General features: G+C 54.7%; 1 protein-coding gene across 1 annotated transcript in view; it reads right to left on the minus strand.

Annotated features, from left to right (window-relative positions):
• Positions 1 to 5,549: 5,549 nt before the first annotated feature.
• Positions 5,550 to 22,377, minus strand: part of PML (PML nuclear body scaffold) — a 46,800-nt gene continuing 29,972 nt past the window's right edge. The window contains 4 exon segments of the mRNA XM_053656810.1: positions 5,550 to 8,853; positions 9,639 to 9,789; positions 17,795 to 17,844; positions 18,835 to 19,087. Of these exon segments, the coding sequence (XP_053512785.1) occupies positions 8,075 to 8,853; positions 9,639 to 9,789; positions 17,795 to 17,844; positions 18,835 to 19,087 (1,233 nt within the window). The 3' untranslated portion in view covers positions 5,550 to 8,074.

The following is a 22,377-nucleotide window of genomic DNA, read 5'->3' on the forward strand; positions in this document are numbered from 1 at the left end:
CAAGGCTGTGCCTCCGTTGGAGCAGCTCTAGTAATAGCACGCCAGCCCCAGGAGGCAGCCCCCACAGAGACGCCACCTGCAGCCAGGCAGCCAGTTGGGACAGACATTTGGAGGCAGTAGAGCCCTCCCTGAGGTAGCAGGTTGCAGAGGTGCCTGTAATTGTGCATCTAGGCAAGGCCAGTTCTAACGGTCACGTCTTGGGGACAGCCAGGTACAATAAGGGACCCTGGAGCAGGAGATCAAGGTCAGAGGGTTGTACTTGCCTTTCTGTGAGACTCTGGAAGTGTGTCTCTCCTTTCTTGGCCTCAGTTTCTCCTCCTGTGCTGTGGAGCTAAATGTCCCCCCAACCCACCCACCTGCCTTGGCCAGCACAGATCTGTCACATTTTTGTTCCTTGGGCCTGTCCCTCCATAATCCAAAATGAGGAAGGGTCCTTCATGCAGTGAGCTCCCAGAAGGCACAGCTCTCTGCAACATTTCAAGTGCCCCAAATAGGTTTTCCAGGAAAGCCAGTGTGGAAGGGCCAGGAAGGGTGAACTCACAGTGCCTGTGAGTGCCTCAGCCTCCTCTCCCTGAGCCCTTATCTCCAGACCCAGCTGGAAACTTGATGTATTTATTTGCTTCTCCCAGGACCTCCTCTGTCTGACCCACATCTCTGCTGGTGCTGAAAGAAAATGACCTTCCTGCAGATGGCTGGCTGGTAGCCGGTGGGGGCTGAGGGAGGGAGTGCTATAAATCCTCCCAGCCTGCAGGGTGACCTTATCTGGGTAGAGGAGACGGTCCAGGAGGCTTAAAGAGGTGGGAACAGAGGTACTGGGAGAAGTAGCTGGGGACACAGTCACCTAGATCCTACAGGCACCAGAACCAAGAAAGAGAAGAGAGGGAGAGAAGGGATGGGAAGCGGGTGAGAGGGAAGGAGAAGGGGGGCTTCAGCACGATGCCTTCTCCTCTAAGGTGTTGGATGTAGAGTTATTTTCTTATTGAGCATTACCAATTTACAAAGTTTAGTGCTTTATGTTGAAGTATGCATTACCACCCCAGTTTGCATGAGACCAGAAAGGCTAAGCAATTTATCCAAGGTCACACAGCAGAGCTGGCATTCGAACCAGGTGCCCTACAAAGCCCATATTCTAACTACCACAGGGTACCCGCAAGCAGGGTACTTCCCCACCCCCAAGCAGACACCAGGGTACCATGTGGGCACTTCCTCCTTGGTCGGCTGGATTTACTACAGGATTGGTTCACCGTGGTGCCATCCAGGGGCTTCATGGCTGTAGAACTCCAGGTGAGTCAGCCCTTGGGTAAATTCTGCACTCTATCTGGGCAACAAATTTTATTTTTTAAGATTTTATTTATTTATTTTTAGAGAGAAGGGAAGAGAGGGAGAAAGAGATGGAGAGAAACATCAACGTGAGAGAAAAACATTGATTGGTAGCCTCTTGCACACCCCCAGCTGGGGACCTGGCCTGCAACCCAGGCATGTGCCCTGCCCGGGAATTGAACCAGCGGCCTTTCTGTTTGCAGGCCGCACTGAATTCACTGAGCCACACCAGCCAGGGCAACAAACAGTTTAAGGCAATCAAACGAATGACATTGAATTTCCCAATATAATTTCTATTACCCTTGTTGGGCTGGCTAGCTTTGTCGAAAATATCTGTGCTCAGCTTTTGCAATCTGCTTGGTTATCAAGTTTGGGATATTTATATTTATAGACTGATTTTAGCATAATCCAGGCAGCTGGTCTTTAGAGGATAACTCTGTGCTGAGTTTAAGGAAGTTCCTTGAACCAAGAATGAAAGAATGTTCCCCTCACTTGTCAGCAACTGCATTTTGTGAGGGTGAGTAGAGACTCCCAAACTTTGTTCTGTTTTAGGTTTTCGAGGTGTAGAAGCAGTTAAAATTCTAGACCCTTCTCTCAATAGAGTCGCCACAGACATCTTCATTCAAGTCCGAAGGGTCTGGAGCTGACACCTGGACTCGGGACACAGAAATAATGGTGTCACGGTCCTCCTCCCTCGGCCAGCCAGCTCCAGGCTCTGGTGCCAGGCTCGGGCCAGGGAAGCCTGTCTTAGAGACCTCCGCCCCTGACCCCTCCCACCTCCCTACAGCCTGGTCCCACCTTCTCCACTCCCATGAGCGGAGCCCCATGGGGGGGGGGTAGCACCCCCAGCACTTCTGGTGTGCATTGTAACTGGGGATAGGACCTCCCCCCAAACCATACATTCTTGACAGGGGCGATATTATGCCACAGAGAGTGAAACCTGGTTCAGGAGGGCCCACTGACAATCTTAGATATTCCAGTGGTTTCTGACCCTCCAGAGGACCAGAGCACGTGAATAGCTAGCTCATCTGTGTCAGAAAGAAGCCAAACGTTCTGTATTTGCAGGTGACAGGACCTTGTATGTAGACAATGCTAAAGAATCTGTGGTATATCTCTGGTATTTAAATGTTATTGCAGGGAGCCATGACTAGGAAAAAATGTCTTAAAAGGCTACTTGTGGAGGCAATAGTGCGGGGGGGGGGGCGAGGAGGTTTGAGAAGCAGTCTAAAAGGAAAAAAATTAAAATAAAGGTAAGTTTAAGTATTGGGACCAGGATAGGTTGTGAGCTTTTTGGGGCCTGAGTTTTGCATCCTATGAGACCAGCAGACCAGGTGGGCACAGGAACAAGGGAGCAAAAAACTGGCCCCCGCAACACACAGCAATGCACCTGGCAGCATGGGCCCCAGGTGGCTGCAGCCTGTACGCAGGCTCCCTGCGAGGTCGATCCCACCCCATATTCGTCTGTACCATGGGGAGGAGGATGTAACTAATGTGGGAAGCTTTAGAAAACCTTTGTTCACCCAAAACCCCAGGCGCTCTGGGAGAGCGATAAGGCCGTCTGGGAAAAGCAAACAGCAGTACAGTCACAAGGACTGGGGCTAGTACCCCCACTGATAGAACTAATTTTCACATTTAGCCTTTGTACTCTGCTTCTGCCCCATAGATAGAACTAATTACCGAATTCTGCTTCTGTATCTTGCTTTGCTACGTAGACGGGAAGACCCTATAGGCTATATAAACCCCAAGAATCCTTTGTTCGGGGCTCAGAATTTGGAGACTGACTCCTCTGAGCCCGTACACGTTAATAAACCTCGTACTCCAGAATCCCTCGGTGTCTGGTTGCTTTGTTTTCCTATAATGTAACCACACAGGGTTGTGGGGACACTAAATGAGGTTACCTGTGCTAAATGAGAAAACACCTAATGTCTAGTTTACCGTTATCTTTTAGTCGAGTTAGCTGGGAGCATTACCCTACCCTTGCTCCAGCAGGGGTGTCCAACCTGTGGCCCACAGGCTGTGCGTGGCCCAGAATGGCTAGGAGTGCGGCCCAACACAAAATCGTAAATTTACTTAAAACCTTTTTTTTTTTTGCTCTTCAGCTTTCATTAGTGTTTGTGTATTTAATGTGAGGCCCAGAGACCCAAAAGGTGGGATGCCCCCCCCCCCCGCTAGCTGCTGTCACTCCTGGTTTCGCCCCTCCCCTTCAATGAGCTCAAGCAGAACCCCTGCTGGGTGTCTCCGGAGGGGGATGCTGGGGTGGGGGGCACCACCCTTGAGGTGCCATATTTGGGGCTCTTCCTCAGAAACGCCTGCCCCTCTGTCTGCAGTTTCATGGGCTTTTCAGTTGCTAACAGGACAAATACCTGTGGCCCAAAAGTGACTCTAACTCTATTCCTAATTAAATTCCTAACTCCATTCCTAATCTTAATAATCAAATATGACCCTAAATTTGATAAAACCCCAAACCCTAACTTCAGGCCTCGCCCCAAGGCCTAACCCTGCCCCAACCCAATTCTAACCAGGGCCCTCACCCCTGCTCTACCCCTCACCCCAACTCCAATGGTAACCAAGAGTTTCCCAAAATTGTCACTATCACAGCCACCAGCGTTTCTGTACCTGTGCTCCTTCTGAGCTTGTAAGCAACTTAACAGTTGTCTTTAGACCTTTAAAGAATCCCATTGTAGAGTCATTCTGAGCAACCGTATCCCAGAAACAATTAACATTTAAAAAACGTTTCTCCATGCACTATCTACCTAGTGTTCTCTCTAATACCGCGGGAAGCAGGCACTCTAAAGCCCACGCACAACTAGTTCCCACCCACGTGGAACAGCCAGCACCTCCACAGCCCGGACCGGTGGGGCTCCTGCGCCCTCTGCTGGAGGAGTCTGGGAGCAGCTCTAGTTCAGCTCCGCTTCCCTCTGGGCAGGGTCCACAGGGTACTCTCTCTGACTTGACCTTTGTCGTCACTACCTGTGGGGTTCCCTTAATTGTGAGTGAACAAAGGTGAGAAGGGCTCTCCTTGCTCTAGGCATAGGGGCTGGGCACATAGGGTGTGTGTGTGTGTGGGAGGCAAGTCTGAAGTCAGAGAAGGAGACAAGAGCAGGGGAGGGGCCGTGCCTGCTGGGAGATTTAGAGTGCAGGGCATGAATTCTGAGATACAGAGTATTGTCGAGTTGGGACTAGGAGTCAGAGTGAGTCTAGGGTAGAAATAAGAGTGCGAGCGAGGCAGGCTGAGGCTGGATGAGGGGAGGGTGCAAGGAGGGAGCACAGCAGGGCTAGGTACCAGGTAGCAGCTAGGCGTTCTGTAGGTAGGAGAGCAAGGTTGGCTCCCTTGAGGCTAAGGCAATTTGGGGTGTGACTGAGCCCTTAAGCCTCAGGAGGAGGCACTGGAGCAGGGCTGGGCTGGGCAGGGCCATCACAGGAAGTCTGCTTTCTGCTCCAGGTCTGTGTGGCTGAAATGCCCCCTCTGGGTGTGCGGGGGGGTGGGGCACAGAGCCAGCTATTGTTTAATCACTCCAAGGAGGGTACCCCCGCTCTCCTTCCCAGCTCCCTCAGACCCAGAGTCCCGCAGTGACCTGCTTTGTGCCAGATCTTGTTCTTCACCCCCCTGAAGTCAAGTGCATATACTTTTTGCTAAGATCTAGTATCTGTTTATTTTCCTGTAACTTGTAAAGCGATAACACTGTCATCTTGGTTGTCTGTAAAATAAGAGCTTACATTTGTGAGGTTCTTCACATATGAAAGAGCTGTTGGGTTGGCCAAAACGTTCATTTGTTTTTTTCTGTAAGATGGCTCTAGTAGCGCTTAGTTGTTTTTAACTTCTCGTGAAACAATTGTTAGACTGTACTGTGACAGCTGTCCTATCAGCCTGCATTTAAAAAAAAATCAAAATTGGTGAAGTTTTGTGTAGCCATTTTAATATTGAAGATTGAAGAAAATACAGAACATATTTGGCATAATATGCTTTATTATTTCATGGAAGGTGAAAACACAACTGAAACACAAAGATCTGTGCAGCTCATGGAGAAGGTGCTGTGACTGATGGAACGTGTCAAAGTGGTTTGTGAAGTTTTGTGCTGAAGATTTCTTACTGGATGATGCTCCATGATTGGGTAGACAAATGGAAGTTGATAGTGATCGAGACATTAACTGACAAAAATCAATGTTATACCATATAGGAGATAGCCAACATACTGAAGTATCCAAATCGATGAAGTTATTGGTAAGAATGAAAAATGTGTCTTTTATTTTATGGAAAAAAAAACCATCCGGGCTTCTTAACAAATCCAGTATTTTCCCAGACACTTTATCCTCACTGGCTCATGCAGTGTCCTACGAGGTAAGAATGGCCCTCATCCCGCTCAGTCAGAGCCTGAGCCTGGAGCACCAGGCTGGTAGCAGGCCCAGCTCTCACGGTTGGATGGTGCGGGTATTCCTGACAGCATTCAAAGAAGAAGCACAAGTAACACATCTGGACTTGCTCTTGGAGACTGAAAACTCCAGGACTAGAATTTGGGCACCTGGGACAGGGCGATGGGGTTATGGGTGGTGGCAGTGGGCAAATCCTGTTAACTGGCTGTTCGCCCAGGCCAGGGTGGGCCACCTAGTCTGGGCCACAGGAATCCCTGCAGGCACTAGTGTGAACTTCAACTGTGACATCCAAGACAGCAACACATTAGCCACACATCGCTAATAGCCTGGGCCTCCCCTACCTGTCTGGTTAAGGGTCTCGCCACCTGTGGCTTCGGGACACAGACAGGGTACGAGATGACCCATCAGAGGACAGAAGTGAAGTTCCTGCAGACCTGGTGTCTGGCTCCCGTCTCCCTCTGGGGTAATCCTTGAAGCTGGCGCTTCCTTCCCTCCGCATGGTCCTCCCCTTTGGCCTCCAGGCCCACCCTCATTTCCCCACCTGGAATGGGGCGGGAGCGGTTTATATCCCGGAGGCCCTCAGCAGTGGGCCATGAGGGGCTTTTTGCTCAGCCAAGTCCTGGAAGGTACCCACGAAGAATAGCTCGCCATGGCCTGGAAGCGCCCCCTTCACTAGACTGCTTATGGCTCTAGGCAGGTGGCATCAGGTTTTGAAGACTCATGACTTTATTAAAGGCTGTGAAAGTAGAGAGAGGGCAGAACAGCGTTTAAAAGCTTTGATGAACTACATCAGAAGGCGGTAGGCACTGTGGAGCTGGGCTTGAGCTGGGACCACTAGGTGCTGCTCAGTCCAGGCCGGGCCGCCTTGTAGCTGCTAAGACGATGGCCGCCACAGCCCAGCCGAGGCCCCAGTAGCCCTTCTCCGCATCGGCCTATTCCCACCAGGCTTCAGAGGTGGCACCTCCTTTAAGTTGGAACCCTGCTTTAAATGCACTTGAGTTCACTGCTAGAGCTGGCACTCCCACCATAGTAGCAAGATCCTATGTAATCCCTTAGAGGGTTTTCAGGGAGCCCACTGAATGGAGGCTGAGGTGGGGGCACACAGACTTTGCTCCGGTGACAGGTGAGCCCGTAGAGGCTGGGGGTCTGGGCTGCATCCCAGTAGCAACGACCAAGGAACAGGGATGGGAGGAAGGGGTGACTCTGCTATAGTTGGAAGGGTGGCCCTGGCCTGCCAGTGTCCTACTGCTGGCTAGGCCAGGGCTCAAGAATGAAACCTTCTTGTCCACTCCCTCATTGGCCTGTTGTCTGGGTTTTTTTTAAAAGATATTATTTATGTCTTAGAGAGAAGGGAGGGAGAAAGACAGGGAGAGAAACATCAATGTGTGGTTGCCTCTTGTCCCCCCCCCCCACTGGTGACCTGGCCAGCAACCCAGGCATGTGCCCTGACTGGGAATCAAACCCGTGACCCTTTGGTTCATAGGCCAGCACTCAGTCCACTGAGCCACACCAGCCAGGGCCTGTTTGTTGTCTACTCCTAAAACCCTGGAATGGCACAGCTGGGCGGGACTCTGAGATCATCCCTGCCAACCAGCCATTCTATAGGTGGGGACAAGGGGGCTCAGGAAGGGGCCTTTCCCTAGGTCACCTCCGATGCGCAGAGTCGGGGTGAGGCCAGGATTTGCTCTGCTGCTCCGTCCTGCTTCTCCTTTGAGCAGCCATCTACAGGGCAGTGGTTCTGGAGCTCAGCAGACACCAGCATCACCCTGACAGCCTGATGAACTCAGCGGCTTGCTGGGGCCCACCCCCACGAGTCAGATACTGGGTGGAGGCGATGGGGAAGACCAAGGTGTGAGTCCCCGCGCTGCACAGAGCAGCACTGGGCACGAGGACATTCTGTGACAGGGTAGAGGAGGGCAGCGCAGACACAGTGACGGGCCGTGCAGAGAGGAGTCAGTGGCCTGAGGCCCAAAGTGCAAAGCCTTGACTATGGGGAGGTGTTTGTGTGGCCAGGAGGGAGGAAGCAAGTGTGGAGGGCAGTGGGGACAGGCCTGGCGCAGCAGGTTCTGTCCCTGCAGATAGGATGCCCTTCAGAGTTGCAAAGGGTCCAGAGGGAAATGAACAGAGAGCGAGCCTCCAGGGAGGCAGAGGCTGGGGGAACCCCAAGTCATGAGGGGCAGTTTGGTTCGAAAGGCACTTTGGGTAGCTGTGGGGCCTTAGAGAAGGAGAATTTGGTCCTAGAGAAGGAGAACTAGTCTAGACCAAACAAATGCCAGCTGAATATTAGGGACCAGGATCTCGGAATGTCGTGACGGGCAGGCCTGGCTGAGGGACGCCATCCCTCCCTGTCCCCCAGAGATGCCAAGTCAGTCATCCCCTCCTCTCAGCTCTGCTGGGAGGCCCCTTGGGCCAAGCTGTGGCTAGCCAGAGGGCTAGCGACGCCCTCTGCCTGGGCCAAGGCTGGCTCCTCCAACAGGCCTTTGAAGTAGGTGTTCAGAGCTTGCAGGTTGAGAGCAGACTGGGCATGGGGCGATGAGGTGGACTTCAGGTACCGGCTGTACTTCTTCAGGCCCCCCTGTGGATCTTGGCGGTGTGTGGTCAGCAACTCCATGAAGCTCACGTTGCGGAGGGCCAGGAGGCGGGCCTCGGCCCGGGACAGGACGGCCGCCTGCACCAGAGGCTGCAGGGACCCGAAGCACTGCAGGCTGCTGAAGAAGTAGACATGCTGGGCTAGCTGGGGGCCCGGGGAGACCTCGAGGAGGCGGCACAGGTCGCGCATGGCCAGCACGGCGGCCAGGGCACTATGTTCACTCATGTTTCTTGCCAGGTAGGTTTTGGCCAGACTCTTGAGTTTGAAGCTGCTGGCCTGGGGCACACGCTCCTGGATGAGAGGCAGGGTGGCCAGGAAGCCAGAGATGGTCTCCTGGAACTCCCACAGCTTGTTCATGCCCTCTAGGGCCCGGAAGAAGGTGGGGAGGCTGGGCCCCCACAGCTTATAGCAGGCCAGGATGGGGCGGTGCATGGACCTCAGGAAGCGGAGGAAGTGCTGTAGCCCCACCTCCAGGGAGACCGCCTTGGAGTAGATGCTGAAGGCCTCGGGCTGGATGAGCACACGGAACTTGCTCTCCTGGTTCACAGCTGCCAGCTGCCTAATCTCCTGGGCTAGGCAGGAGAGAAGGGTAGGGTAAGGCCCAGGGTCATGGGAGGCACTGGGTAGGATTGGGTGATCTCTAGGGCTGCCAACCCACTAGCCAGAGACTCCACCTTGGGGCCCTCACAGTTTCTACCTAGCCTTCCACTTCCTGCCCTTGGCCTCTAGTACCATCAATCACTTAGCTACAGCTAAGGCTCCCAGCCAGCTGGAGCCTGGGACAGCATACCTGCCCAATCTACTGTGGCCCAGAGCCTACTGTGAGGTCTGCAAGTGACTTCCCTGTCCTGCAGGAATACCTGCTGCTTCTGGCTGGCTGGGCTAGCCCCGAGCCGAGTCTCTGCCACAGGCAGGGCCAGGGAGACTGTTGCTCTCCCTGTGCAGCCCCTTGTGGGTTGGGCCTTGTACTCGGAAACGTGCAGTCACAGCCCAAGGCCTGGCTGAGCTGCTGCTCTCACAGCAACCTCCTGCCCGCTCTGGGTTTCTGTTTGGAGGCATCTCCACATGAGAGAAGTGCCCGTCAGAGGTGAGCTCATCGGGGCTCTGGGCTCATGTTTTCAGGCGCTGGTCAAGGCAGCTGTCCTTATTCAACCAAGCCGTACACCTGGGAGTCCCAGAGGAGACACAGTCCTCTGTCTGCCTCTTTTCCTCTCCTCCCGCCCCCCTGCCCCCCAGGTGCAGTCACTGGCCAGAGGTCAGGGATTTCCTGGGCCTTGCAGATGGCTCTGCCTGCTCTTATCTTGGGGACTTAGAGACCAAGCTAGAAAGGGGCAGGGATGGTCATCAGAGAACCCACTTTCGCTGTCAATCTTGAGGTCAAAGAAAACCAGGGGTCTGTCTTCTGACCGGAGGTCTGAGAAGCTGTCATCCAGGGCCCCGAGGGAGCTGGGGCCCTCCAGCTGCAGGTCACTGGACTCACTGCTGCTGTCGTCTGGCTCCCGGAAGGACTGCAACACAGAAAACCAGCCGGTCAGAGGCCGGAGGTCAAGCGTGTGCTGGCACGTCGTCACGTGTGTGGGAACACGAGCAAGCTGGTATGGCCCGGGCGTCTGCAGGCACACGCCCAAGGGCGTGCTCTTAGGGAAGGAAGGTGCATGTACAGGTCAGTGCACGTGCACAAGGGTGTGTGTACATGTGCACTTGTGCAGGCCGTGTTCCAGACAGTGCACATGCATTAGTGAGGAGGGGTGAAGGGATAAGATCACGTGGGCAAGTGTGTGTGTGCATCTGGGTATGCAAGGGGAGGTGTGAATTTGTGAACCTGTGTTGCCACAAGTGTGCTACCTGCAAGCACACACTTATGAGTGAGTGTGCACAGGGGTGAGTAGCGCTGGGTGTGGAGGCTTGGGGGAGGGGCAGCGCTGTGGAGGGGAAGGCTGGCGGGCCTGCCCTCACTTCATGTCTGAGCATGCTCAGAAGAAACATGAACTGGGGCAGAAGGACAGTCTCAGCTAGAACCCCGTATGTTTCACTGGAAGGGACCAGGAGCCTGGCTTTTGCTGACCCCAAGGCCAGACAAGGTCCCAGTGTCCTACACGAAGGGGAGGGGGCGGTTGCACGGCCTCCAGGACCCACACTGAGGTGGACACAGAGCCCGGCCTGGAAGCAGTGGAGGGGTAGCGCTCGGAGGCCGCCATGCAGCAACCGGAGCCGGCTGCTTAGGAAGCCTGAGGCTCCTCCAGGCTGAGCACCAAGGCAAGAACGATCTGAAAGGCCTCTGCTGTGGGGGAAGGGCCCCAGCCCCCAGGGGGCTGGGCCTACAGAGGCAGATGCAGCCTCTCATAATACAGAGACAGCTGCCAAACCCACATGTCGTCTTTGGTGGCCTGCTCAGAACCTCCTGTGCTTGACACCGGTGAGTATTAGCCAGACACCGGGAAGGAGGGAGGGGCATGGCCTGAGTCCCAGGGCTGGCTGGGACACCACTGGGACACAGCCCAGGGCAGTCCAGTCTTTCCTCCTATGGACTGCTTCTGACTGTTTGATGGCGTTGGTCTCACCTGTCCCTGGACTGGGAGATAAATAGCATATTTTCCTAGGCGCTTCTATTCTCCAGGTGAAACAGTTAATGAACAAAACTTCAGCCCACAGTTAAGTCATTACTAACCACAGATAAAATGTGCTGGATTTTCCTAGGAGTAGCTGAATTTTACGTAGTTTGCATTTCAAAGCCCCAGCTCAGGCTCACCAAGTTCCTCCCAGTCATTGATAGAAACATTCACTAGAAACCCACCTAGAGCTGGTTTAACTCAGACAGGCCTGTGGGCTCCAGGACTTTAGATAGAAGGCCCTAATAAAAGACTTTCTCAAATGCCTTGTGTATCAGCACCCTTGAGCTGGCCATGCCTCCAAGGCTGTTTGCATAACGGGCTCTGACTCTGCTGTGCTGTCCTGGCTTCCTTCCCTGCCTTGAAAGGAGTCTTTTAGAGCATCTTCCTTGAAGTCGACAGCTGGCGCCCCAGAGACTCCACCTTCCCCTGTGGGAGAACCCAGGGCCTCTCTCTGCAGCCGTCCAGAGCTTGTTCCATTCACAAGGCAGCGGTGCTCCCACACTTGGTCTCGTGGAGAGCCGGCTCCCCTTGCTGCGTGCTTGCCTGGGCCTCAGCTCTCTCTCATCAGTGGCCCAAGAGTCATTCCAGTGGCTGAATCCTCTCTGCCACCCACTGACATGGTGCACTGGGCTTTCCAGTCTTCCATCTTCTTTCTGCTCCAAGCCCAAGTGCAAGAGCCCTTGCAGCGGCCCCGGGGGTTCCACCTGTGTCCTTCCTTCTGCGTGTTTCTTTAGGCCTTAGAGCCAGAATCTTCTTTTAGGATAATCTTTTCCACATTACCTCCCTGGAGAGCGGCACAACTGCATCTTCCGGCCAGCCTCCCATCTTTATGCTGGGGTCATTTATGACGGTCACCAGAACTTAGAGCTTCCCATTGTCCTGGGTCATTTTCTTTTATGGTCATGGAAGTGTCCTCTGCCCCATACTTACTGAAGACTGTGGAGGCTCGCTTCATGCAAGGGCACTGCTCCCTTCCCGCTGAGCTTCCCCGCGGAGGGAAGCCACGTCTCCCAGCCCCGATTCCTCATCCTCCCATGTTCCTCTCACCCCTGGGGACTTCCACAAAGTACGGCGTCACTGTGGGGCTGGTCTCACAGGACCATCCTCCACTGAAACCCAGCCACCTGCAACTCGATTTCCTCACCCCGGAAAGTACTGGCACATTAAAAAAAAAGAAGAAGAAGAGGAAGAGAGAAAAAAGAAAAAAAGACTTTTCTAAAGATTTCATTAAAAAAAAAAAAAAAGAAAAGGTTAACAGAAGGGCGATCAGCACACAGAGGGTCTGAAGGATACCTGCACCAAAGCGGTTGTCCTCTGTCCTCTGGAGCGAAACACCCCCCCACCCCGCTCACTGAGGGAAACCCTCCTGTCCCGCCCGCCCCTCCACACCTCAGCTGACTCCACAGTCTGGGTCACCAAGGGGGCAGAGGAGCAGAGGGGGACGGTGCAAGAAACCACAACCCAAGAAGCCAGGAAAGGGCCTTTCCTTGGAAAAACCTGAGGCCTGCCTGGCTGGGAAAGGGGTGGGGGCAGAGGTGGCGTGGGGACAGGTGGGAGTCCCCGTGTGAGGACGGGAGAGCGAGCATCGGGGATGCATTCTGAGGACCTGGGGGAGCCGAAAGCGAGAGAGGAAATTAAGAAGTGCTGCTGAGTTATGAGTTGGGTCCCTTTGAAAGATGCAAGTAACTACTGGAATGTATTTCTTTTCATTATACTTGGCCAATGGACCGTGTTTCTCAGACCCATCAGCGAGGGGATCCAGGACCTTTTTCGGAACACACAGCCGTCTGGCTCACGGGCTGTTTCACTGATTTTCATCACAGGTCGGCTGCATCCCAGCTCAGCCCAGCAGGCCTACCGGCTATGCCAAAGGTCTAGGTGGCGCATCTAGGAAGACCCAGTTCTCTCCTTCCCCTCTGGGCGATATCCCAGGAGGTACGTGTTGCCTCTGTTCAAGGCTAATGCACACGTCTGAGCACCACACCTCTGACACGCCTGTGCCACCGAATCCCTCCAGTTCCTTCAAGGTTCTCTCCTCTGGCTCAGCATGAGTAGCTTGAAGAAGTCGTGATGCCCGGCCCCCACCCCAGACCAATCCAGTTAGGGTCTCTGTGGGTGGGACCTCAGAATCTGCTGTTGGTAAAACCCCAAATGACCGATGTCAGGCAGGGTTGAGACAGACTGACCTAATACTGAGTTAGTCGGTGTTCGGTCATCGGCCGGTCAGAGAGGAGCCCCAAACCTTTGATATTCGGCATCCAGTCACCAGAAGGTCTGTACCTAGTGTCTGACACTATTGCTTACCAAGAGTCCCCAGCTCCTAAGGGACTTTCTCAGCATCTAAGCTTCGGCAACAGCTGGGATCAGTTGGGTTAGATACACACGTTGCTGGGTTTTGCAGATACAAAACCCCAGTGCTTGCTAAGTCTGGAAAGCCCCAGGGATATCTCACCTGTACCTGTGACCAGGCCTGACCTATATCTGTGCACCCGTGGCCCCCCTGCCCCTCTGCAGGTTGCCGCCGCCCTCGGGAGACCCAGCTCCTGTCTTCCCAGCAAGGCACCTTTTTGTCTGACACGCTCGCCAGCATCACTGTCCCTCCCCTGGATCAGCTGCTCCCCACAGGCCTCCCTTCCACTTGTCACCACCGCCACTCTGTCACACCCCCTTGCTAGGCCCCCTCTGCTTGCACTTGGCCTTCCTGCTGCCAGGCCCTGAGGCCAATCATCTGCGGAAAGAGTGGCGAGAACACCTAGTTTTTCCCGCCTTGGGTCCTCACACATGGCCCGCAGCAGACGCACTGCTGACTGCAGGTGTCCACTGCCTGGTCGGGGTCTTGCCTCTCCACTCAGCTACTGCCTCATCGGCTGGGGCCGGAGGTCCCTTACAGAGTGCCCCTCAGGCTCACAGTGTCTCTTCCTGGTCCAGCAGGTCTGCACCAGAGACCCCAGACCGTCTACTTTCCAGCAACTGGCACACCTGCGGCCCCAGCAGGAGGTGGGGGTGCTGTGTGTGCTGGTGCCCTCAGAAAGCACAGGACAGTGTTCTCCAGCTGTCGCCATCGCCGGGAGGTCCGAGAAAGGCCCCAGAGAGGGGAGGACACGGCAATGCCCCCCCTCCCTCCAAGCTGCTTTGAATGCTCCAGGAGCACCTGGGGGACTCGTTTACTTTTAAATTTTTTTTCGGAAAGTTTGGGAGTCTTGTAATCGTTAATTTAAAAATGGTGGGTCTGGAGAATACCTACACAAAAACAGTTGTCCTCTGGCTCTCTCCTGCAGACCTGGTCTCAAACAGGAGCAGCCATTTCTAAATGTTTAACTCTTCATGACCTTCTCACTCCTTCCCTGGTTAACCCCAGGCACCACCTAGCTCTTTGCTGACAGCCAAGCATTAGACGGACCCTCTCACCACCCACCCACACACGGCGGTCAGTTCCTGTGCTTGGCTCTCAGGAAGTCTGGTGGGACCAGTGGTATCCAGTCATTTTCCTTCCCAGGCCTCTACCTCCACTGGGCTAAGTTTTCATTTTATCAAGGTTACGACATGGAAACAGGTGCCCAGATTTCTGAGGAATTCAGAACATGGATAGAAAGGGGGGTGTGTCCTGGGAGGCTCCAAGGTGTCAGCTTGTAGAACTGCACAGATAATGCAGTTCACCAAACACAGCGAGAGCTGAGTCTGAAGTCTCTGTGGGGCATCGGAATGCAGCTGTGGGAGGGCGGCTGGACGGTAAGTGGACACAGGCCTGGCTGAGACCACGGGAGAGTGTCCAGACTGAGGGGGAAGAGGGCCCAGGACCAACACTGCAACGTTTAAGGAACAGAGGCCTTGAAGGAGAGGAGCGGTGCAGGCTGCAGGAGGGAGCCCTCCTGAACCAGGGGAAGCAGCCTCTCAGGAGCGTGAGGTCCTGGTCAAGAGTAACGACGGCAGGTGACCGACTGGAGGCAGGGAGGGTTCACTGGCACAGTGGGGGCGGGAGGGCAGCGAAGTGTGGGGAGCAAGGAGCAGCCAAGGCTGGAATGAACACACAGGGAGGAGAGGAAAAGGCGGCCCTGAGATGGCAACACTTCCTTCAGCATGCTTAGATGCGCCTCCTATGGAAGTGGAGGGATTTGAGGATGCAGATGAGGATGGGGAGACCGGGCAAGCCCCCGCGTGAGCAGGCATGGTGCCGGGGCCAGGACCTGCTGGGGCCGGGACGAGGAGGAGTCCCAGCAGGAGGTGGCTGTCCCTCCACCCTGACAGGACAGGGTGAGTGTGAGGGAGTCAGGTTCATCTGGATGTCAAGATGTCGATAGCTCACTTGTCATCTGAGAGTTCCCACTGTCTACCTAGGACAGAGGGTGCGATAACTGCCAAGAGTGTGGGTGGGGATGAGGACCCAACGCGCAGGCTGTGGAGGTGCAGTGAGCTGGGATGCAGGCTGGGAGTGTGCCTCAGACTGGCTCCAGGTAGCAGTACAGAGGGAAGCTACTGAATCCCTCCAGGGCTTTTTTTTTGAGGGCAGGCTGTTAACAGGAGGCCAGGAGGAGGCAGGGTGCTGAAATCCTGATGAAAGACTGGCTAAAATGGTGGACAGACCTTGCCAGCTGGAGGTGAAGGTGGGAGGAGCTGGGTGGGAGAAAGTGGAGGTCCTGGTCAGTCTTGAGTGGGCCAGTTTAGAAATATGGACAGTTGTAGTGAGGTGAGGGCCCCAGGGTGGCCTTGTGGTGAAGGCCCTTGAGAGGTCAAGGATAAGAGAGGACAGGGTGGTGGATGCTTTATTGTCCCAGGGAGAAGGGAGAGGAACCTTAGGAGGCAGGCGCATGAGTCATCCCTAGGTGGAGTCTGATATGAGCTGGGGAAAGTGGAGTTCACCTCAAAGGCACAGGAGATCTTACCAGACGGTGGGACTGAACCAGCCCATCTGGTAGGCACAGAGGGTGTTGACCGCACCTCCTGCCTCTGACACTCACAGAGTGTGGGGGGAACAGGACATTGTGACCCCACAGGAGAACCGAATTTCAGTGTAGGGAGGTGATAAAAGCCACCTGCAGGAAAGAGCTAAGTCCAGCAGGGAATCTGTTGGTCATGGAGGAAGGGTTTACAAGTGTGGTCTTTCAATAAACATTTATTGAACAGCCATTCACGCCAGGTCCTGGGACTGACACAGTCCCTGCCCTCATGGTCTTAGACCCTGGCAGAGGCCCAGTGGAAAAGCATGGGGTAGACAGGTGGGGCCGTGGGAGGTGCACAGGGCAGGAGAAGCTTCCTTTCCTTGAGCAGAGGCCCAGGTGTGTGAGCAGTGGTGACCTGAACATGCCATGTCCTCTTGGCTGAAGGGGATTGGAGTCTCCCTGCCCAGAGTCAATGCAGTCATTCCTTCCTTGGTTTACACCTTGACCAAGAGATATGAATGCCTACTGTGTGTAGGGTCTTTAGGTGTTTGGGCTGGGCTGGGCAGCAGGAGGGAGAGGGGGCAGTGGAAGCAGGACACGAGTGTCGACCACAAGATGACAAGATGGCCAGCACCTGCACAGGGAGGCACTCGGGGCTCTCAGAGGCTTGTCTGAGGGAGGTCCGGGCTGGTGGAGGGCCGTTCTGGGGAGGGGAGAGGTGGGGATGCATTTTGAAGTGCTTCTGGTATGACCTGGATTTGGGGACTTTCCACAGGGGTCCCGTCAGACTCCTGGGGGGAGACTCCTGCCCCAAGAGTCTGGGATGCCTGGCCTTCTGCCCTTCCCCGCGTGAGAGAGGTGTTAAGCTGGGGAGCCACAGAGGGGAGAGGAAAAGCAAATTTGCTGAGCCACTGAGCTACAGGCAAGGACCCCCGGAGGAAGTGGCCAAGAGACCGCCCTACCCTTCTCGCCAGTCGGGGTTGGCGGACGGCCCTTTGGAAGCAAGCGAGACGCTTCTGGGGACTGGCAGGATGGTTGGGAGGCTCTGTGATGGCCAGGGTGGTGGCCTGGACCATGGGAGAAGCACATGTCCATGTGGGAGCGCAATACACTTTGAATGGCAAGCGGAAGACGTGGTGAAGGCGGGTGGCTCTCCGTGTTCTCCGAGATGGGTAGCTGATCCCACGGTGGACGGCAGCACGCTCCTGTTGTCCAGCTGGCTGGCTGGGAGCCTTGGCATCGAGAGTGGCAGCTCCCTTGGTGGGGTTGTGGGGAGTTCGAATTAGGCGGCAGCGTATGCCTCGGGATACATGGAAGGCCCGGCAGGTGTAGGATGCTCCTGGTGCTCTCAGCGGGGGCTGGGCTGGCAGGGAGTGTGGTGCTGTGGTCTCCATGGGCTCCATGCACTTTCCAATACAGAACCTCAGACTGAGGGCTGGAAGCAACTCACGGGCTACCCAGTCCAACCTTTCACTCTGTTCAGATCCCCTTTGCCTCTGGAGAGGTGACTGCCCAGCCGCCATTAACAAACCTCAGGGACAGAAGGGTCATAACCCACAAGCCACTGTTCCATCATAGCAGTTCTTTCTTACCAAGAGTGAACCTTGCTTGTGTGGGCCCTACGGACTGCTGCCCTGTGCCTTTGCACCCTGCACTGGCCCTCACTGGCGTCTACCTCCCCTGTTGAGGACTTAAGAGGACAGAAAGGCTTAGGGAACTCCCCACAAAGGCAATGGCTAGTCCAGAAAAATAGACAGAGCTCTGGAAGGAAGCACTCTATCAGCATTTCAAAAGAGAATATTCCATTACGGAAGGGCCCTCACCTGGAGGGAGGGCTGGAGCAGTCCCAGCCCACAGCTGGCATTAGGAAACTGTCTTCAGGACAGGCAGCTCAGGACTTACTGCCTTGCTAGAAAATACCCTAGGGGCAAGGCAGGTCTGAAAGTCACCTGCTGTGACTGTGTCCCCTGGGACCTGGAATTGGGGGAGGCACGAGTCCCGGGCCAAACTTCTGGGCCACTCACCGAGTTTTCGACATCTGATTCATCTGAGCTGATCACCACAATGCGCTCCTCTGAAACGAGGCGGGGGAGGCAGCATCAGGCCCTGCTGGGAGTGCCCACTCCCCCCCCAACCAGCGCTCCCACAGAAACCCGTGCATTCCAGTGGCCTGGGTGGGTGACATGTGGCCTGCAAGCGAGGGTGTCAACACTGACCGTGTGTGCCTACATGGACTGTCTGACTACGCACACTGCCTTTCCATGACTGCCTGCCGGGCCTTCTGTGAAAACCTCCTTCAGCTGCTGGGCCCAAGGGCGGAATCTGCACCTGGCAGTGCCACCCGACAAGCACCAGCTGGTCCGGGACCTTGTGCAATGCTAGAGAAGCTCACTGGTGTGCCCCGGTTCTCAGCCCTGTGAGCTGAGATGTTCAAGAGACCCTATTATCTAGGTAGAACGTTTTGATTTACCAATAGCATTTGTGAGTGAGAAATAACAGTTAGGCCTGGTGTGTGAGCAGGGTCAGGGCTCAGGCTAGAGCCTAGAATGAGAACAAACCTGGACTGTCACGAACATTCCAGGATTCTATGGGTTGATCTCAAGTCATGCCCAAGGACTCCCTATCTGACAGTGTCCATAAAAGATGTCTAGGACAAATGAGGTCTTTGAAGAAAAATCTGAGAACTGATGGGTGTGGGTGGTACTCAAGTCCTCTCTGGGAGCATGGTAGGCACCCACCAAACAAACATGTCCTGGGGAGACCCACGCTGTGCAGAGGCATGTTGCTGGGTTCTGTAAGAGTGTGCTGGGGAAGGAGCCACGGAAGTGTGGGCTTCAGCCCCTCCTGCTCCCTGCGCTGGAATTCTAGCAAAGCTGCCATTCTCACCACCCAGGCAAAGTGTGGGCTCTCCCTTGCCCCATCTGGTGGCGGCTGAGAGCAGGACTCAGGGAATGCTGTTGGCTTTGGGCTCCCTGGGTAGGGTCAGAAAGCAGAGGAGGGGCCACACCCAACCCCTGGCGGACAGCATGTAGGCCTCAGCCTCTGTGGCCCCAAACCTCCCTACCTGCCTCTTCAGAGTCACCAGTCTCGTGGTTGCTGTTGAGCAGTAATTCCTCATTTCCTGTGGTGCGGCTCTCATGGGTCCCCTCCTGGGCAGGCGGTGAGACTGCCTTGGAGGTGCTGGGCCTGGGCTGCTCGGGGGAGCCCTGGGCCGACCTGGTCTCCTTCTCTTCCTCAGACTCCATCTTGATAACCTTCCTGGGGCACTCGGTCTGGCAGGACTTCCTCTTCTGTGCTGTGGCTGTGGTGGAGACCTCCTATGCATAGAAGAGTCACAGCACCAGGTCAGGAGCCTCCATGGGCCCCAAGGTGATAGGCAGAGACCCAGAACTGCATGGCAGGGGCCGGTGGCCATCCCCTCTGCTCTCTCCCCATAGAAGGCCCTCCCAGGCTGCCATGCACATTGGCCCTGCCTATTAACCACTGGCCTCTGCAGCCTCTGCCTCCCCTGCACGGGCTCGTAGCTTAGAGCAGAGGGGAACTTCCTGACAAGGCAGCCAAGGGCAAGGAAGAGCATAAAGCAGGTGCCCATTTAGATCTGCATTCTCACCCAGCTCTACCTCTTACTGCCTGGTAGAATCTGAGATCTCAGGATGGGAGGCAGAGACTGGGGAGAACTTACCTGCCTGCAGGAGGGGTCCTTGATGGAGTAGGCATACACTGGCACAGGGTATGTCCCAGGCACTGACTGTACCACGGCCACACGCTGAGCGTCAGCCAGCCCCGGGGCCTGCGCCTGAGCGATCTGTGGCCCCTCTGGCTGCAAAGTCAGGAAAGGAGAATCGGAAATGACTGGGCAGCAGGATAAGGGCTGGGAACCCAGGCTCAGGGTCAGCCCAATCCCCAGGGCCTCACTCAGTCACAGGTACAAGCTGCCAGGTCCAAAGCTCAGAGTTCTTAGGGACCAGGCATCTTCCCCACAACCCAGTGGCTTCACCTCATGACCCCGAGGTGCTGGCATCCTGGAACCACTGCCCAACAACTCCTCAGGGCTTGCCCGGCGTCTAGCCTGCACAGCTCCAGGGACAAGTGCCCGCTGCTGTCAGGACCAGCTCCTCTACAGCAGTGAGGCTGTAACCAGAAGGACACCCTCCCACTGAGCTGCAGCTGGCCTCCCTGCGGCCTTCACTCTGCCTGGGTCCAAATGGCCTTTACGCACCTTAGACAAACCACTTAAAGCTCCTGGGGCCTCTCAGTCCCTCTCTGTACGTGGAAATAATCACATTGTCTAACTCACAGGGCAGTGTGGACGAAGTTCAGTACTAGGTAAAATGCTAGGAAGAGCACCTGGCACTTAGCACCCGATGGTGATGACTGTTTTTATTATTGCTCTGCACCAGGTGCAGTGCCGAGTGCTTCATGTACCCATCCCAGAAATGAAGCAAGAACAGTTCTCCAAAAAGTTACAGAATTTTCATGTGATTCAACAATTCTACTCCTAAGTATGTGCCCAAAGGAACAGAAAACAAGATGTTCAAACCCAAACTTGCACATGAATCTTCACAGCAACACGATTCACAACAGCCAAAAATTGTTTAGCAATAAATGTGCGCACCCATCCAGGGGAGTATTATGCAGCCATAAAAAGGACTGACATTCTGATACGCGCGCGCGCACACACACACACACACACACACACACGGATGAGCCTTGAGCACATGGTGCTGAGTGAAACAAGCTGGCCCTGCCCCGGCCTGGAGGCTCAGTTGGTTGGAGCGTCGTCCCTGCACCGAGGGGTCACGGGTGTGATTCCCAGTCAGTGGCTCGTACAGGGAGGCGGCTGAGCAATGCTTCTCTCGCATTGGTGTTTCTCTCCCTCTCCCCCCCCCCCACTTCCTCTCTCTCTAAATCATCAATAAACATATCCTTGGGTGAGGATTTAAAAAAAGCAAAACAAAACCAATACAACCATAGAAAGAGCCAGCCACAAAAAATGCATACCGTATGTTTCCATTTATGTGAAATAACCCAGAATAACTAGATGCAGAGGCAGACGGCAGTCCGGGGGCTGCCGGGGGCGGGGTGGGCATGAAGGAGAGGGGATGCTTCGTGGGCGCAGGGCTGGTTCCCTCGGGGGTAACGGACACATTCCAAACCGGACAGGTGGGGGGGTGGTACCAGACTGGGAGTGTGCCAAATGTCACCGGCTTTGACATTGTAGTATCATTAAAATAGTGCAAGGGAATAGCCCGGTGACCCACTGCGAGAGGACGAGGCCAGGGATCCGCTGTCCTTATCAGGGCAAGACCTGCCCCTCCTGTGTGGGCAAGGACTTGGTCAGGCCACGCCTGGGCTGGGCTAAGCAGGGAAGGCCCAGCGAGACGGGGCTGTGTGCGGGGTGCGGGGCTCCTTTCCGGGTTCAGTGTTCCGAGCTGGGCTGCGGGCTCCCCCACAGTCTGCCATCATGGACTGATTTCCTTCTTCCCTCCTGCATTCCTCGGTTTCTTTTGCTCAACATCTTTATAAAAAGGGAGGAGAGCTGTCCTGGGATCAGAGAATGAAGCCTGTCTGGGGGCAGGGGAGAGAACTAGAACTCTGACTCCGGACAGCGCGGCCCCACTGAGCGCGCCACACCAGTGGTTTTCACACTGCACACACCGGACCCGTTAGAGCGGGAGAGCAACCAAGCGTGTCGTGACCTGCGTTTTTATGTTACAGAGAACAGAAAACATTAGTGTAATCCCATGTAATAAGTATAATTTGTTCTGCAAAACTGCTATTTTAGCTAGAGGCACGTGTGTGTCCATAGGGCATGGGCTAGATGTAAATACTTTTTTTTTTAACAATGAGTGGTGGTCAAAAAAGTTTAAACGACCTATTTTTAAAAAGTATGGGTGGGAATGTGGAAAAAACTGGAAATCTTGTGTACTGTTGGTAAGAATGTAGAATGGTACGTCCGCTGTGGGACACTGGAGGGCGGTTCCTCCACAAACTAAAAACAGAATCACCATATAATCCAGCAACTCCACTTATAGGTAAACTTTATGTTTACATGTATTTTATCACCATTAAAATTTTTTTTCAGTTGAAAAGCTCCTGTTCTATTCTTTCCTGTCTGGCTCTGCGGCTGTGGGTGTGTGGAAGACTTCACCCTGTGGGCAATGAGCTCCCCAAAGACAGGCCTCGGTTTCTCTGCTTCTCTGCCCTGCCTGACACCCACCCCCAATGTTAATGGGGTCGGGGGGGAGGGTGCGTGGAGGCTCCGTAAAGGGAAAAGTACCATGATGGCTGATTTATAGTTGTTTTATAGCTTAAAATTTTTTTTCATTGAAGTACTGAAACATTATTCTACCCTTGTAGAACCCTAGAACAAAGGAGGGAGAATCTCCAAGCTGCCCCCACACCCACAGCAGCCCTGGGGGAGCCCGTGGGCATGTTTCGTCCTCTCCACCTGAGTGCACGGTTGTAATGAAAGTTAACCGATGGTTTCGACCGGGATGAGTGTTGGTCCCAGAAGCCCAGCTCCTGCCATCTAAGGCAGAGACATGGGTCCAGGAGTTGCCTCCCTCTGGGCTGATGGACTTGGCTCTCCTGGGACGGCCAGCCC

Source organism: Artibeus jamaicensis, unplaced genomic scaffold (assembly GCF_021234435.1).
Source record: "Artibeus jamaicensis isolate MK-2021 breed Jamaican fruit bat unplaced genomic scaffold, CSHL_Jam_final scaffold_286, whole genome shotgun sequence".
NCBI lineage: Eukaryota > Metazoa > Chordata > Mammalia > Chiroptera > Phyllostomidae > Artibeus > Artibeus jamaicensis.